The sequence below is a fragment of the Felis catus genome, chromosome B4 (assembly GCF_018350175.1).
Source record: "Felis catus isolate Fca126 chromosome B4, F.catus_Fca126_mat1.0, whole genome shotgun sequence".
NCBI lineage: Eukaryota > Metazoa > Chordata > Mammalia > Carnivora > Felidae > Felis > Felis catus.
In genome coordinates this window covers 31627221-31646074 of record NC_058374.1, presented here as the reverse complement: position 1 = coordinate 31646074, position 18854 = coordinate 31627221, and the positions used below count along the sequence as shown (strand labels likewise).

Sequence of the window (18854 nt, the reverse complement as noted above, 5' to 3'; positions counted from 1 at the left end):
TGTCACATCTTTAACTCTGTATTTCAGCTGTGCTGCCTTTTTTGCAGTCCTTTTAATTCTCTACAATTTAGGTGTCTGGCCTTCGCCTCTGCAGGCATTGACTGTGTGTCTTCTTTTTTCCTCTTTACCTCACTTGCCAAACACCCCCATCAGCGCTCCCAAACCACTCCAAAACTAGACAAACCCAAAACTTCAGTTTTTTTTTAAATTTTTTTTTCAACGTTTTTTATTTATTTTTGGGACAGAGAGAGACAGAGCATGAACGGGCGAGGGGCAGAGAGAGAGGGAGACACAGAATCGGAAACAGGCTCCAGGCTCCGAGCCATCAGCCCAGAGCCCGACGCGGGGCTCGAACCCACGGACCGTGAGATCGTGACCTGGCTGAAGTCGGACGCTTAACCGACTGCGCCACCCAGGCGCCCCCCAAAACTTCAGTTTTGATGTCTTAGTCATTCATTTCTTTGTTGAGTCAGCAAATGTGTGTTAAGGGATTGTAACGGTGAAAGTGCAATATTGTTCTCTAGGAGCTGTGTGCTAGTGGGGATGCAGACCCTAAAACTTACGATGACAGCGTGGCGAATGCAATGACAGGAACAGGCAGCCCATAAGAGGAGTGCCTCAGTCGTGAAGAATCGGTCAGAGGCTTTCCAAGAGAGGAGGCACAAAGAGAGTTTAAAAGGATAGTAAGGAAAATGTAGCTGTCCCTTCTCTCCTGATGTTCTTCAAAAAGGTGCCCCTCTCAGGTGTTTTGGTAGTGTTCTATTCGTCTCCTGAAGCACCCACCATCCCACTCTAAAGGGCCAGATAATTTGCCTTCCCCACGGCACTGCAGACTCTAGGGGCAGAGACCAGGTCCCTGCTGCTCACCAGGAGCCCCCCTGGAGAGGCGGTGCGCAAAAATCTCTATTAACAAAGACAAGGTTTATGGTGTTCTATGTCAAAAGCTATTTTAGTGGACGGGTGGGGAGGAAGCTAAATAACAGTGGGTTAAAGAAAAAGGGAGCGATGAAGCAGCCTTATCTTATCAAGATCCTTCATGGATCTTACCCTCTAGTTGGGGCCATTGGATGTATGGAAATAGACAGATGACACATGTACCACTGGCCACATCGTGTGAGGGAGAACATTATCTATAACCATAACGTAGTAACCTTCCACCTGTGTTCTTTATCATCTCTAGATATTTTGTTCATGTTTGAAGGAACATAGCTTAGCTAGCTCTTGCCTGCTTGTGTGCTCCTGGGTCCATGCCCTTGCTCTCTGTCTTTCTTTTTCTTTCTCTCATTGTTTCTTTTTAGTTCGTTCTGATGGTCTCAACTCCAGTCCCCTCATTGCTCATTGAGGTATTTTTCTGAAAGTACAAAAACAAGCCAAAAATTTCTCCCAAAGAAAGGTGCCAGTTGTTCAAACAGTTTGCTCCCCACCTGTGGTTATTTTCATCGGGGCACCTTGTTGTATGCATCACTCTTCTTCCCTTTACTTTCTTCCTCTTACTAGTGGGTTTTTATCACTGGGCAGGGGGTGGTCTGTTAGACTGTTTGTTCCCTTTTGAATGTTCAGAGAGTAGGATTCACTTGGAATGATTTTTCCACAATAAATGACTTTCAAAAAACCCTTGGCTCCATAGTCATTAGGTTTTAAAATCTCTAGAATAGTAGTGTCTAACAAATGTTCACACATGTTTGTTGATTGAAGTAAGCCAGACATTTACCTGCCATAGCAAAACAAAAAAGGGACACCAAAATTAGATAAAAGGGAAAAGACCACCTTTGTGGAGTTTTGCTTTCGCTGCTCTTTGGGCTGGCCTGAACACTCCCTGATGGGCTCGTGGCAGGTGCTCAGGATTCTGGCAGAACTATTTTCCCTGAGATGTCACTGTCTTAGCAAAGGATTTGGGGGACACTGAGTTTTTATATACAGGATCAGTAGCCAGTGCATATTTTTGTAAGCAGCTGGTTATTTACATAACACCCTCCAGCCAGGCCCTTCTCTCTCCTCCAGGATACAGAAAGATAAAAGTGAAAGGTTTTGTGTTTTTTTTTTTTTTTTTTTAACCTCTGAAGCCTGTTTTTCTCACATACCATCACCACTCTTCTCCACCCTCAGAGACAAGTAAGGAACCCCTGAATTGCATCTTTAACAATTGGGAAATTTTTTATTCCTGACTGATATAGGTTAACCAAATCTAAAACATTTTTAGTTTCTACTTTGTGTGTGTTTGTGTGTGTGTGTGTGTGTGTGCGCGCGCGCGCTCATGTGTGTGTTGGGGAGCAGGGAGGGTGGGAGAGTGGGCAGTTACCATGAATGGGGTGAATACTTGTCCTCTGAGTTAATGGCTGGCTGACACGATAGCAGTGGAAACAAACTGCGGTGGGAGAAAGGGGCATAGGAACTAGTAGAATCCCGAGCTACGTAGTCTTTGTGTTCCTTAGGTCCACTTTGCCTCATGCGGTAAGGACCAGCCTCTCTAGTAGCAGTCAGACTCTGTGCTTTCCCGTTCGTGCTTGGGTTGGTGGGGGCCAGGGGCAGATGCACCAGCCGGGCACTGATGGAGCGTAGGAAGGATGGATGGGCCTCACTCCTTCCCTGCCTGGCTGTGGTTTGCTGGGAGCTGTGTCCACCCTTGCAGTGAAAGCCACATCTCCCCTGCCTTGGTGTGGTAAAAGTGTAATGGATACTTCATCTCTTGCTGTTTTTCCTTAATTCTGCCATATATTTGTAAGCAGTTCTTCCTTAGATTTTTCTCAATCACCCCTTTCTGAATCAGCCAACTGTTTGCTGCTGGGATACTAACACTGGATCTGATGGATTTGAGGAGTTAGGACACTGTACAGTGGGCCATGTGGGTGGATGGAGGGCAGTTGCTGGCCAGTGTAAGTTATTGGAGCCGGTGAGGCATGGAGTTATTGCACTGTGGAGTGTGTTGGAGGAGACATCAGTGTGGAGGGTCGACAGGGTACATGTGATGTGTACGGCAGCTGAGTAGTGGGTCCTGAGAAGAGTATTATGGGAAATAGTGTTGGAAAGATTCCTTAAGTCCTGATTAATGTGGGCCTTGACATTAAGACATCTCACCTGGGATTTTCTGCTTAACTCTTGGGAAGGCTTTTTTATTTTATGATTATTTTTTAAATTGGGGTAATTGCAGAATCCCATGCAGTTGTAAGAAGTAATACAGAGAGATTCTTTTGGTGTTTCCCTCAATGGCAAGATTTTGAAAAACTGTAGTATTATATCATACCAATATTAACATTAATACAACCCACTTGTCTTATTCACATCTCCCCACTTGTACTCATGTGAGTATTTGGAGAGTTTTGGTCAGGATGTTTATATCCTCAGTTTCTGAATGAGAATTCCAAAATTACAAATTTAACATGCTTCAGAAACATTCTTGGTTTTTCTTTGAGAATGTTTATATGACAGTGACTTTCTTTTCCCTTCTTTTATGTGTCCTATGATTCAGTGGAACCATTGCAAATATCCCGTTATCTATGAGAAATGTGTTTTAAACTGAACCTTTCTCCAAAATCACCTGTTCTCTCTAGTGAAGTAGAAGCATATTGTGGATTTGATATGCCTCAGTTCTCCCAGGAGAGCAGTGTGGTCCTGTCCAGATTGCACAGAGCAGGGAGTCAATTAACAAGTATTCTAGGTACAGCTGGGTCACTGAGGAGCAGGGTAGCCTTTGACCCAGCCCTTAAACTACCTCTCTGGGCCTCAGTGAACTCATCTGTGAATGTGATGTTTCAGTTTATTTCTAGGGCACCTTCCAACTAGAATATTCTTTATTCTATATATATATATATATATATATATATATATATATATATATATATATATAGTTAATAACAGGCTGATAAGACTCATTTTATATCCTTCTGAGTTATTCACTGTTTTTTAGAGTTTATTTTGTGCCTTGCACTCCACACATTTCTTCAAGGATTTTTCCTCAGTCGCTGAAACATGAGAAGCATCTTTATACAAAGGGCAGCATATATTGGAAGGTCAATTTTGCAATATTGATGATGGGTTTTTTATCCCCATGGCATGTGTTAATAACGTGGTACTTCTCACTGTGAGATGTGTTTTTAGAAAATGTGTAATTGCCCTGAAGATTGGGGAGATGGTCTTCATTTCACATGAAGAGTAATTATGCTGTTTGCATCATAAATTCTAATAGAACGTATGTAACTGCATATTATTTTTAGATTTGATTAACTACCTCAACGGCTTATTCCTGTCTTCTTGGAAAAGGTTTATTCACTGCTTTGAGTCGTTAAAGAATTTAGAAATCACTGGGAGAATGAAAGAAGAGAAGGAAGAGAAAGTTGATTAGAAGTAGGGGCTTTATAGTTAACAGTTAAAAATGTATATGTCTGCCCTTTTAGTATTTGCTCTAACTCATTATTAGATTTGCCAGTTTCCACTTATTTAAAAGGCACCTTACGTAGAAAGGCAAATCAATATTTACAGTACATTAGTGGCACAAAGAATTTGAAATCTTGTGATGAGGGTTGATTGCTGTTTTAGCCACTCTTCAAAGGAATGCACACATCAAACAGCCTCCACGATCGTCCTGGACCCAGTGACATCGCACCAGTCCCTGTGTGCTCCCTCCAGCAGCTTAATTATTGAAGATCCTCATCTTTGAATTTTCTTTTTAATATTTCAGAGGATATACTTAGAAAATCTATATATTAAATAAATCAGAAGATTATGGGAAGAGAAAGTTTATTATCATGTTTTTAAATGCATTGATTTTCCTAAAATTGAGGATGAGGAATTGTAATAATAATGACCAAATTACCTTAAACAAGAAGCTTCTATTATTTCTAATTACTGTAAAGAACAGAAATTGCTGAGATAGGCCATGGGCAAACCATAGAGGAAAAGGCTGTATTCATATTCTGTTCCTCTGAGACCATGACTAAATTGCATTCTTTGTATAATATGTTTTATCAGAACCGTGAAAGGTGGGAAGCCTGTCAGATGAACCAGGTAGTTGTGTTTTGTGAGTCATTTTGTTGATAAGGCCAAATGTTTATAGTGATCTTTATTTTTTTAATTTATTTTTTTTTTATGTTTATTTTGAGAGAGAGAGAAAGCATGCACATGTGCACACGAGTAGGAGAGGGGCAGAGAGAGAATCCCAACCAGGCTCTACGCTCAGCGCAGAGTCCAACGCGGGGCTCGATCTCACGACCGTGATATTGCGACCTGAGCCACCCAGGTGCCCCTCTAGTGATCTCCTTTGTAATCAGGTTCAACCTGGCAAAAGACCACATGCCATTTGTGGCTACTTCTACCCCATTACCTACAATTCATGTATTTTCATTCTCCTCTGTTGCTTGTAATAGTGTAACCCATTTAGAGACACTTGATAATGCTATAGATACTGCTTTGGAAAAGTTTTATCTTTTTTCTAGTTCATTTTTTATAAATTGTTATAAGTTCTATTAGGATGAGATTTGGTAGGTGATCACTAGTGTAGTATATGAACATATTTGGAATGACATCTTTTTTTGTCATTAAAAAATTTCTTATCCCATTAGTGCAAGCTCTGGTTGTAAAGGTTAGGAGACTGAGGCCTGGACAAGGGATCGACATGCCCAATGGCCACCAGTCTAGGCCAGCGGTCCTTAATGTGAGGTCTGTGCATCCTTGGGAGCCACTAAGATCATTTCTACGAGGTTGTTAGGGCAAGACTATTTTTCATAGTATTACCAAAATATGTTTTGTGTTTTTTGCTGGGTTGATAGTCTGCACCATGGTGCTCAGGCACTGATGGGTAGAATGCAGGATGGTGGCACCAGATGTATTCTCCACCCAATATGCTCACACTTTAAGAAACAAAGCGATTTCCATCTGCTGCCCTTAATGAAGCAGCAAAAATGATTGTTCTGATTAAATAATGACTTTTGAGTACACAATTTAATATGTTGTTAAAGTGGTAGGTAGGCATAAAGTACGTCTATGCATTGAAGATTAGTGGTTATGTTGAGAAAAACTTGTATGTGATGGTTTGCATTTTTAAGCTGAGGTAACCGTTTTTTAATGAAACACCACTTGTCTGTCTTTTTTTTCTTTTGCTTTTTTGTTTTGATTTGTTTTGTTTTTTTAAAAAAAGACGGGGGCGCCTGGGTGGCTTAGTCAGTTGAGCGGCTGACTTCGGCTCAGGTCGTGATCTCGCGGTCCGTGAGTTCGAGCCCCACGTTGGGCTTTGTTCTGACAGCGCAGAGCCTGGAGCCTGTTTCAGATTCTGTGTCTCCCTCTCTCTCTGACCCTCCCCCATTCATGCTCTGTCTCTCTCTGTCTCAAAAATAAATAAACGTTTAAAAAAAAAAGACGGAAAACTGGTTCTTAGACTTTGGTATCTGGCAGTTTCTAGAAAATGAATGAAGTGAACCTGCATTACATGGCAAATAACGAACAGTATTTATTGCCAAAGAAAACATGTAAGCCTTCTACTGAAAATTAGATATTGGAAAACATATATTTTGCCATGAATATGATAGCTTCCCAACACTTAATGACTTTTCTCATGAATTGGTAGTAATATTCACATACGTGATTTTCTGATATGCAGAAATATATCAACATTTCTAAGAGTGGTGTAAGCCAATAATACATTCCAAATAGCTAATGTTACAGAATTTTCTCATCAGTAAAAGATCCGTTCAAAGTATAAGACAGGTAGATTTTACTGTGCAAAGAATAAGAAGTTTACATTCCATATTACAGCTAACCTTTGAGAAATGTCATTTGTCAAGTTTTGGTGTGGTATCAAAGAAGAGTATCTATAGTTCTGGAAAGATTATTAAAATAGTATTCCAGCTAAATATTTGTGATATTCTTTTTTTCTTCATATACTTGACATGTTGCAGCACATTGAAATCAGAAGCAAGGATGAGAATCCAGATGTCATCTCTCAAGCAAAATGTAAAACAATGCTACTCTCCCACTAAATATGCTTTGTTTTGTAAAATAGAATTTTCTAAAATTCTGTTGTTAATGTTAACATACAATGGGTTTATTATTAAGTTAAAAATGAACTAAGGAATAAATATTTAAATTGTTTTCATTTCCACTTCTAGTATGTTAAACATCCCTAGCTATAACCCATACAAACAAAAGCTCTTTGGGGTCCTCAGTAATTTTTCAAGTCAAAGTGTCCTGAGATCAAAATTTGGAGAGCATTGGTCTAGGCTGGTCTCCTTTGGGGCATACTTAAACATCTTACACATTGGGGGTGCCTGGGTGGCTCAGTTGGTTAAGCGTCTGACTTCACCTCAGGTCATGATCTCACGGTTCGTGAGTTCAAGCCCCGTGTCGGGCTCTGTGCTGACAGCTCAGAGCCTGCTTCAGATTCTGTGTCTCTGTCTCTGTCTGCCCCTCCCCAGCTTGGTGTCTCTGTCTCTCTCAGAAATAACCACCTAAAAAAAATTTAAAAACATCTTACCATTGTACTACTTCTACTTAACCAGTAAGCTTTTCTTTCTTTAACATGTCTGAAATTGGGATGGCTGCTGTTTCAATCTCTATGTATAACTAACATAGTATTTCTTTAACTTTCTGAAATCAAATGATGGTATTAGTTAAAATCAGTGTATGACTTCTCAATGTATATAATTCTACTTAGAAAACAACAAAACTTTTCCCTTGTACTAAATTGAGACTAACATGTATCTGTAAGTAGCTGGAAATGGAATTTGTTTTCCAGTGAATTGCTGATTAATAGAACTAATTTCGTGATTTGGACGGTGATTCAGCACTGACCAGGGCGCCTGAAGGTCTGGCCAGGAAATAGTTCCTGAGCTCCTCATGTCGTCTTGCTGAGCCTCAGCTTACTCATCTGTAAAGTGAGTCACATGTTTCTCCATTGTGACTAATGTAGAAACTTATTAAAAAAAAATTCACATCGTTGGAAGTTAAGTCATTGGTTCTAATATAAGGTTACTTAAGTAAAGTGTGTGTGTGTGTGTGTGTGTGTGTGTGTGTGTGTGTATAAACTGTATAAAAATGCCCATAATTTTCACGCAACCATAAAACCAAGAAGAAATTATAAACTAATGCAAATACAAACTTACCACATCAGTGTGAGAGACAGCGGTGTGTTGCTGAGTCTAATCACAGGCAGCATGAGTGTAGACCACCACTGTGTGCATGTGGTCTTTGCGTTTGGACCTAGTGATGCTGCTGGCATGCAGTATGATGGTTCTGTTCTTTCAACACATCGAACTGCAGGAAAACCTTGATTTCAAGATGATCAGGATACTACTTGGCATTTTTTTTATTACGTACACATTGTTTACTTTTTAAATTGAGTTCTGTTCTTTTCTCATTAGCCCAGTACTCAAGCCTAGGACACCTTCCTGACTGACAGTGGGCAGAAATGAAAAGATGGAGCCTTGAAATTGCATAAGGGTACTTGATTACTAGGTAGTACAAGTGAAAGACCCATACTATCCTATCTATTATTTCCTTTTATGGATATCACTAAAATGAAGACAAAGTTTAATGTGCAAAGAACAGACAGGAAGGGCTGCTAAATAGTGCATCTCCTGGGTCGTCCCTCACCCTGCAATTATGTAAATACTGCCCTGGTCCAGTGCCCTGGCATCTACCCAGAAGGGACAGCCCATAGGGTCTGCAGTCCCCACTGTCACCTACCTCCTCTCTAGTTTCCCTTTCCCCCCACATCTACAATTTCAAGAGTTGTAGATACCAGAGGTAAAAGGCTAATTATTTTTACCTGTTTCAGACTAACAGATTAACACAGTGATCATGTCCCATCAGAAGATGATGGTCCTCTTTATCTGCATCCTATATGCAATTTATTTTTTTTCTGGGAAATATTTTCAAAAGCAGGTATAGTAAGCTGTTTTATTTTGTCTAAGCAAATTCAGAGACACTATATAGTTCTTGAATTTATTTTGGGGTTGAAATATACTTTTATGTGATTGTTTTATTGTGGATAGAACTTTTGATCGTTACTTCTGTACTGTTTTTTAAAGACCATCTCTTGTAAGTAGTGCTTCCTTTAGACTTACACACACAATGCACACATGCATGCATACACACACATAGAAATTGAGGTGTGCAGAGTTCCTTAACAGCTAGATTAATAACACCCCTGTAATTGGAATGCAACAGAACTCATATCCAAGAAGCAGTACTATTTTCCAGAGCTATTTTTTTCTTCCCCCTCCTTATTTTGCTTTTCTGCTTACATTTTTGATTTGATGGGAACAATTTTGTTATTTGGGAGGGAAGTTTTTTTATAGTAAAAACATTGTAGTGTTAACACATAGATTGTTAGATGTATATTTTTGTGAACCTGTTTTGAAAATGACTATATAGTTCTTAGTGTGTTTTATTTTTGGGTGCAATGTAAGTAGTTAAGGGCTGTCACATGCTTTTACTTACACTTAAAAATTAGAAATTATTTTTCTCTAATAATTTTCGTGTGTTACTCCCAGCAAATTAAGATAACAGTTCACAATGTTAAATGTTCAGCATATTTTTTTCTGGTGATGTTCCTCAGGCTCTATTATTATCAAATCCTCATGATGTAGAAACATATGTTAAAAGCAGTGTTAAACGATTGATACGCTTCTGTTTTCTCTGATCATTTCTAATTTGCTTTAACATCTTTGAGACTATTGGATTGACAGTGGTTTAAGTATCACCTTCAATGTGTATAAATAGTCTGTGTTTAGTTGAGTATTGTCTAGGATCTATGTATCCACACCATTGATCAATGCACCCGTGTTCCCAAAATGGTTTTCATAGAGTAAATGCTGAGTTTACACCACCATTAAAGCTGTTTCATTAGAGACTTTCTATAAATATTTACCTTGCAGTCTAGTTTTTGAAAACAGATGATCTCTCACATAATTAAGCTGAATTTTTTGTCTTATATTTATTATGTTTTTGAGCGATTTTGCTCAGTTGATGAGTGGAGTTTTTGATTCTCATTCCCAGTGTTACAGACTTGTTCCTTCTCTGCTGTACCAGTGATTGTATCTGCTAAGATGTGCTCAGTGCTACTGATAGAAACATTAGCCTGAGCTTGTTAATGATTGTGTTATAACAGTTGCAAACAGACTTCTCTTTTATGTGAATACAATTGCTAAAACACTGTCTTTCATATAATTGTGTATGCGAGTATATTGCAGACACTACCTGTGTATTAGCAATTGCTTTCAAGACTTCCATTTAAGGATAAGGAATATGTTTATGTTCTATATTTTCTGATAGTACTTCCTTGAAGAAAATAATTATCTTCCTTAACAGAATTCTTTAATGGACAAGCCAAACAGTTTAGGTTGTGTATCTTTAATCCAGATATGATTAAAAGTTAGATGAAATTTGTTCCACGGATACATTGTTATTTATCTTTTAGAATATGTATGGTATTTTACTTAAAAATATTTGGTACTGTTTTAAGCACTTTATCTCATTTAGACCTCAAGATACCCTCACAAGTTTCTATTCTATGGCCATTCACATAGGAGGGGACTAGAGGCAGACAGTAGTCAGGCAACTTGCGCAGAACCACAACTTGGTAAAGTGCAATTAGGAGCCTGGGCAGTCTTACTCCAGAGCAGGTTATCTCGTACGTAGTCCTTTTCTTTTGCTGAAAAGTGCTTTAAAGGAGCTAGTGGAGTCTCTATTTAGAATGCTGACCCACTGACACCTTAAAAGTGTTACTCTATTCTTTAATTTTTTGGATTTCCCTACCTTTATCCTAACATGCAGTTTTCAGACATTAGTTATCTTTTTAAAAAATATCATGCTTTTTTGTATTTATAGATATGCCTCTTCATGTCCGACGAAGCAGTGACCCAGCTTTAATTGGCCTTTCAACTTCCATTAGTGATAATAATTTTTCTTCTGAAGAGCCTTCGCGGAAAAACCCCACACGCTGGTCAACAACAGCTGGCTTCCTTAAGCAAAACACAGCTGCTAGCCCTAAAACCTGTGACAGGAAGGTAACCATTTCTACTTTGTATTAGTATCAATGATGAATGTCAACTGTTGACTGGATCCTTTGCTTCTAGCACATCTTCACTATGGCCCTTTGTGTGTGTACTTATCAACTTCTCCGTCAAAGTCGAGATAACTTCCTGTTTTATGTTGCCCTTGCAGTTTCTGAGAAATTTCATGCTATTTATACGTTTATGTATGTATCCGTTTTTTTGAATAGATAATATATTTATGATTAAAAATGAAAACTTCTGACATGCAATGTGTTTGTCCTTTGTGTTTTGTGAAGAAAAACTAGTCATCCTGTTTTTCTTCAGGGGCAGTCCTCTTACCATTACCTTTTTGCATGTCCTTACAAAGATATTTTACACATGTATAAGCAGATATTCGTATTGATTCATGAAGTGCATTAAAGAAATTATAACATTATGGACTTTTAAGGATGAAAGTGGACTCCACAGTCATTTATTCTAACTGCTCCATTGATAATTTTATCTTCCTACAAAAAGGAAGTGTACTGTCTGGTCTTAATAATATTTTCTTTTTTGACCTAATTTATTTCAGTCTGTGATCTAATTTATTTAGTCTAAAAAATAAACTTTATTTTAGTTTATTATGTTTCTTTCAATTTGTTTCTTAATGCTCTTTGTCATATATTCCTATAGAACTCTTAACATCCTATTCTGTTTTACCTCTAACTTTTTACTCGATGAGCTTTAAGCACTGCTTGTCATTTTCACTCCTGAAACTGTTGAGTGTCAGTAAATATCTGTTGAATGAATGAATGAATCTTTTTTTTTCAATGCAGACAGCAATTGAGCATCATGTATATTGAGAAATGTGGAACTATACTAATTACATATTAATATTAAAATGCATATAGCTTATGATTTGCTTTATTTATCCTTTGCATCTATGTGAAAATACCTGTTTTAAATTTTTTTAACTTGGTGTTGCATTTTTACAAACTCTTCTTTGTAGTAGTTCATTTAGAGGGAAAAATACTTAGAGTACCTAGAGTACCTTAACTGAGAAGAATCTACCGGGAAAACACAGTGTACTGTGGTCGCTAATGTTTTGGAATAGATGTTTAACTGTTAGGCTCACTGTTCTGAAATATTTTATTATGTATTTGATGAGGAATCAAATTGGAGTATCTTGTCATTGAGATTAGCTTGAAATTTTAGAATGCTTTATCATGAAGTAGACCATCCAAAGAAGCAGAATCCAATTTATGAAAATGCCTCATGACATTTAATTTGTGTTCAAAATAGACTTAATTTCCATGGATATTTACAAGTATATAAACAAGTCAAGTTGGCAATTAAAAAAAAATTCATTACTTATTAAAAAGGTTTTCCCATTGTTTAAGACTAGTGGGTCAGGCGCGCCTGGGTGCCTCAGTTGGTTAAGCATCAGACTTTGGTTTAGGTCATGATCTCCCGGTTTGTGAGTTTGAGCCCCGCATCAGGCTATGTGCTGACAGCTCAGAGCCTGGATCCTGCTTCAAATTCTGTGTCCCCCTCTTTCTCTGTCCCTCTCCCACTCATTCTCTGTCTCTCTCTCAAAAATAAATAAGCATTAAAAAAAAAAAAAAAGAGAGTGGGTCAAAAGTCATTGAGGTACAGGGTTTTCCTTTTAACTCCTTCAGCATGTTAGATATGTGAGTCAGCTTCACTTGTGGAAAACAGAACCACAGTAGCTATTTTATTTTATTTATTTATTATTATTTTTTTAATGTTTATTTATTTTTGAGAGACAGAGAGAGACAGCATGGGTGGGGCGGGGGGGGCAGAGAGAGAAGACATAGAACCCGAAGCGGGCTCCAGGCTCCGAGCTGTCAGCACAGAGCCCGACGCGGGGCTCGAACTCAGGAGCTGTGAGATCATGACCTGAGCCGAAGTCAGATGCTCAACCAACTGAGCCACCCAGGCGCCCCCCATAGTAGCTATTTTAACATGAGAGGACTTAATACTGAGAAGTGCTTTCTCAGAAAATCATTGAGGACCATCTGAATGATGCAGTACGGTGCATCTGCCCAGGAAAGAAGCAGAGGCTGCGGGGCAGGAACCTGGGATCCTGCCCCCTGCATCTGCCTGTGGATGCTAGCACCCTGTCTCTGGGTGTGCTCATCCTGTCTCTTGTCACTTGTGAAGCTTGGAAGTGAACCCAGAAATGCCTCAGAAAACTCCATCGTCTATCTCCATACCCAGGCTTGCCACCAGCAGCAGCCCAGGAAAATTCAGCCTGTTTCATAAGCATCATTAACATTTCAGGCTTTTGTTTCCAAATGTGCAGAATGCTGTCTGTGTCCAGGTCCTTATCTGCAGGGGAGGTTTAAGAAATGGACCTTAGCCTTCCGGTCTCGGCCACATGCTGCGAGAGGATTGTGATGCGCACTGCCAATTAGTCACCTCACTGACTTTTTGTTTTAAATAACCTATATCTATCATTGTCAAACATTTGGAACTCTAGTACAATAGAACAAACTCAGCAACTACCAGTATGAAGATATTAATGAATACACACCATATGCACGTACACATACCCTCACACACATATATATACCCCCACAGAGTTGGAGTCATACTGTCTCTACATATTTGCATTCGTATTATTTATATATTTTTTTCATATCATAGTGATTTTCCCTGGTGTGAATTTTATTGGAAAATATTTTCAATGGCTGCAATATATCTCACTGTAGAATATACTATAATTTATAATTCTTACTGTTAGATATTTATACTATTTCCATTTTTTTCACATTATAAATATAAGTGTTATGAGAGAAACTTGAATGCATTTTTGTTTTAAAAATGGTTATTTACTCAACAAGCTTTTTTTTTCTTTTTTTAAGTTTATTTATTTTGAGAGAGAAAGAGAGCATGAACAGGGGAAGGGCAGTGAAAGAGGATCCCAAGCAGGCTCTGCACTGTCAGCGTGGAGCCCGATGCGGGGCTCAAAGTCATGAACTGTGAGAGCATGACTTGAGCCAAAATCAAGAGTGACACACATAGCTGACTGAGCCACCCAGGTGCCCTTCAACAAGTTTTTTTCTGTATGGGGCAGCATTTAATGTAGCCAATGCCCACAGTTTCTCATAGGAAAGACCTTGATTTACATACATAAGTTTATTTATTTTAAGAGAGAGAGAGAGAGAATATGCAAGCAGGGAAGGGGCAGAGAGAGAGGGGAGAAAGAGAATCCCAAGCAGGCTCCATGCTGTCAGCACAGGGTATGATGCAGGGCTTGAACTCATGAACTGGGAGATCATGACCTGAGCCAAAATCAAGAGTCAGACTGGGTGCCCCTACATACATATCTTTAGAGGAAATAATATTCACATTCAACACACATAAAGGATAATGTGTAATGAATTTGTCCTTCGAATTATCATTCGTTTTACTTTTCAAGCACCCATTTTCTAAACTTGCTGTCAATTTTGAGCTATTTGAATTATAATCTGAGAGATTCTTTCTTTCTTTCTTTCTTTCTTTCTTTCTTTCTTTCTTTCTTTCTTTCTTTCTTTCTTTCTTTCTTTCTTTCTTTCTTTCTTTCTTGTATGTGTGCATCGGACTAAATGCTATCTTCTTTTCAGTTATAAAATGACTTTCTGTATTTTCAGTATTCAGAAAGGATACTTGGAAGAAAGCATACTTGCTGATAAGTATTAACTTGATTTCTTTCTCTTGAGGCCATGAGAGCTCACCTATTGCTGGGCAATTTCAAGATATGATAAATCTTTACGAGTATGTGGTAGTTAGGTTTTTTGTGTAAATGCATGTAAGTAAAGGAGTTGACGATTCATAGTCTTGTGATCCATTGATCTCTAATGGCTAAAATAAGTTGATATACTTGTATAACTCATCTACAGAGCTAAGTGGCTTCTATTCTTCCAAGTTGGTAAGTAAAACAAACAATTTTACAATAATGTCACCAATCAGTTGAAATCTCTTATTTCTGAAGTAGGCAGTTTCATTCTGGTATGTTAGAATGATGCTGAACTCGCTCCTATGGATTCAAAATCAAGATGGGAGGTGAAGTCTTCCCAGTTAAAGTAGTCATTCCACTATAAAGTTTAGAGGTGAGTGAAGACAGATTTTGGTGTTGTAGAGACCTCAACCAGGTGAGAGCTTGGAGAGGACAAAGATTCTATGGGCTTTTAGATCTCTTAAAATTCCTCATACTTTGATTTGGAAGTAAGATATAAAAGAAGAGAGAGTCTTGGCTTTTAAAAAAGTTCTTGGGAACATTGTCTCATTCCTGTTTCCCAACATTTTGTGGCTGACTGCCTTTTTCAACTCTTTTAGAGAACATTTTACTCATAATTAATATGGAAAGTATATTGCTACAAGATGTATTTTCATTTGAGATTTTACACGTGCTTAATATTTCATCTTGGGAAAGAGTATTTCAATCAGTGTGAATACTTAAATCACTTTGCCACCTCTTTGGTCACCCTTATTAAGTCATTGTCCCTGCAAATAAAGTCTAACTAGTATGTGGAGAGCATTTGATTCATTCCATCAAGAACAATGTAATGAGGCACTTATCAGAATCAGCCTACCATGAAGTTCAAGGATAAAGTCTATGCATTATTTCATTGTGTATTGGTTTTAAGAAATTATTCCTTTGCCCCAAATACTGAGAGCTGTTACTTTTCTAAGTGATCTGCTCCTTCCCCCCACCTCCAACAAAATAAAATTTGTATAAGTAGATAAAAACAAAGGTAGCATAAAAAAGCATATCTTGGCTAGTTCTATGAGACGTTCTTACCTATTAGGGAAAGGGGAAGAAAGTGATAAGAGAACAAATTATATTAGCATCAGTATCTTTTAAATTTGTATTATTTTTAAGAGTTCTGTTTAAAAGAGACCTTGGAATGCTTCTGACACCCTGGGTTTATTTGTTTGATTTAGTTGCTTGGCATGTTTGTTATGTTTCCCATCCTCCTGATATGTACAAACTCTTGGAAGAGTTGCCGTCTTAATTATGTCTTTGTCACCTCCCTTTCTGTTCCATGAGAAGAGTTATAGGATCTTCTTTCCTCTAGCTTTAGAAAAATATTTACATAAACATTTTTGTAGTATATTTTAAGATTCCCAAAACAGTGTTTTTCTTATAATACTACTACTTTCTCTTTGCATTTATAAAGTAATGAAAAATATAAAGAAGCAAGTAAGTAATTTGGAATTGTGTAGATGAGTAATATTGACAGTTCAGCGTATTAACTTGGAACTCTGGAGCATAGCTCCATATAGCTGGTGGCTGTCCTTATTACCAGTGGGGAATCATCCAATGAGTATAGTTTAATTTCCTGCCTTTTCCCCTAATTCTTCTTATATTGAGAGCATTTTCCCATGTCTCATAAATATAGATAGCTTGCATAATGTTCTTTTATATACTGATTTTTTTTTCTTGTAGTTGGTGTTTATTCATTTTCTTTGGTGATTTTCCTATTGCTTGACTTTTATACTTTGCCAGGTTTTTTTTGTTTGTTTGCTTGCTCTAATAAGTAGCCTTTAGAAGTACCCTTCAGAAAAGATCCTTATATATTAATTTATGTTAACATCGCTGATGATTTTCTTAGAACAGATTCCTGAAGTAGGCTTGTTTGACCAAGGAAATGAGTATTTTTAAAGCTACTGATATTCATTTCTCATTAGTTCATGACTAGTAAAGTGTCAAGTACTTGTGTTTTATAAAGCACTGTGAGAAGTCCTAGATGGGATGAGCTATGGCATGAGGGAGAATATAAAAACAAAGAAGCAAGGGGTACTGTTCCTGAGTTCTGGAACTTACTGTCTTAGTGTATAGCTTAATAATTCCCATTTGGCTGCACATCATAATCACCTGTGAACTTTAGAAGGCAAAACACACTTATAGCCATGGGTGCCTTTGTCCATGTCAGGAGATTTGTGTGTTTATTTAAAGCTGCTTTGCTGGTTTTAGGGCACAGTCTTTTTTTTTTTTTTTTTTTTAGAACTTGAGTCTAGCTGAAAAGGAAAAGTGTGTTTATTTGCCTGTTAAGATAGGGTAAATAAGAGTATTATGGTTTTTGAGATGTCTTCTTTTTAGGCTCATTTTTCTATCATGCCAGAATAGAATCTCACACTTAGATTGTTCAAATTTATCATTTTCAAATGAAAATCAATTAAAATGAGTTTTGTTGAGTTTTAAATAAAAGTATTACAAGAACCTATTGAGATGGTGTATCCTGTCCTGTCACTGGCAAACTAGAATAGGAAATATTTTTTCTAAATAGAAGCTATGGTACCAATAATGTACCTGTCTATTGTTCCTTGGTATAATGTCCCCCTACCCCCAATCTTAGTAAAGTGCATTTGAATACATAGAGCCAGGACACCAAATTCCCAGTATCGTCTGAAGTCACCAATGCTAATTCAGTCACAAGGAATCTTCAGAAAATGCCTACTCCTTGTTTTATTCAGTCAGAAAACTTTGGTAATTGCCAGGCTGACAGTATATTGGCAATTAACATTGACTCCTACTTCATGGTAGTCTACCATAGCTGCTTCCCGGTCGTTCATTCATTCATTCTTTATAGAGTCATCGTCTACATTGACCTATTTGTGTGCTTTCTCATCCCCTTTTCAACCATTCGGCTTCTTGGTCTCTGCCTCTCCTTTATTCTTTCTAATGGTAAGGCCAATCATATTGGTAAATTCGAATATACTATTTTATTTTCAGGCTAGTACACTTGACCTGTTGGCTATTGAAAAACGTTATCTATCTTTTGGTATTTATGAGCCAACCATAGATGGTAGCTAGTTATAATAATCATCTAAAAACCTCAAAGGATGAGCTAAAATCATTCCTTGAAACCACATGTTTCCTCTGTGAGCGACCTATAGCTGTGTTTAATTTTCTGGGGCATTAGCTTCAAGGGAGATCCAGCTGAGACTTAGTTGTTAGACTATTTTCCTGCAACATTTGTATTTCCTGTTAAAGGCCTCTGAAACTATATATTTCACCTTTCTGTTTTGCAAATTAAAAGATTTTCATCTGACTACAGTACAGTTGTGTGCTTTTAGTAAGTGATGATTATAATCATTTCTACAGTAGGCCAGCTTTAACTGCCAAGCTCCCCTAGTCGGAGTTGTTAACAACCTAGTCTCATCTATTTCTGTGTCACATTTAGGGATATAATCTGTCTTCACTTGCTTTGTAAATTATAATTTGTATTCAAAGTTACACAAATCTAAGGTGCCACTGAGAAAAATTTTGAGCCTGACTGTGGTATTTTTAGAGTTCACAAACCACTCCAGAAATATAAACCAAAGTAATGTCCCCATCCTTATTAAACACCCTCAAAGTTACATAGAGTAGAGAGGGAAATGAGTATATTACTCTTGTTTTTCTTGAGTTGGGGGAGAGGACTAGGAAATTGCATTTTATATTAAACAAAAATTTGCATGACTTTTATATACTTAAAAGTTTTTTGGCCTTATTTCATCCTTCTAATAATTTTTTTAAATGTTTATTTTTGAGAGAGAGAAGGAGAGAGTGAGCAGGGGAGGGGCAGAGAAAGGGTGACAGAGACAGATGATCCAAAGTGGGCTCCAAACAGATAGCAGAGAGCATGATGTGGGCCTTAAACTCACCAACCCTGAGATCATGACCTGAGTCAAAGTCAGGCATTTAACTGACTGAGCCACCCAGACGCCTCTACCTTATTCATCTTTTTAACTTGGTTTCAATTCTTAATTTTTGATACTTCAGCTTACAAACCTAGTTCCTTCAAGTCACAAAGTTGGATGCAGTCACTTCATGTCCTGTTAACAAGAAAGGCGTAAGATTGGAGTGCCCAGGACTGGGCACCTGCTGCTTGCCTTCTA

General features: G+C 37.9%; 1 protein-coding gene across 22 annotated transcripts in view; it reads left to right on the top strand.

The window, feature by feature from the left end:
- Nucleotides 1-18854, top strand: part of PARD3 (par-3 family cell polarity regulator) — a 678503-nt gene that overhangs the window by 301417 nt on the left and 358232 nt on the right. For all 22 annotated transcript variants that reach the window (XM_045061110.1, XM_023256519.2, XM_023256518.2 and 19 more), the window contains one exon: nt 10819-10997. In XM_045061110.1, coding sequence (XP_044917045.1) covers nt 10819-10997 — 179 coding nt within the window. The remainder of the gene's footprint in view (nt 1-10818; nt 10998-18854) is intronic.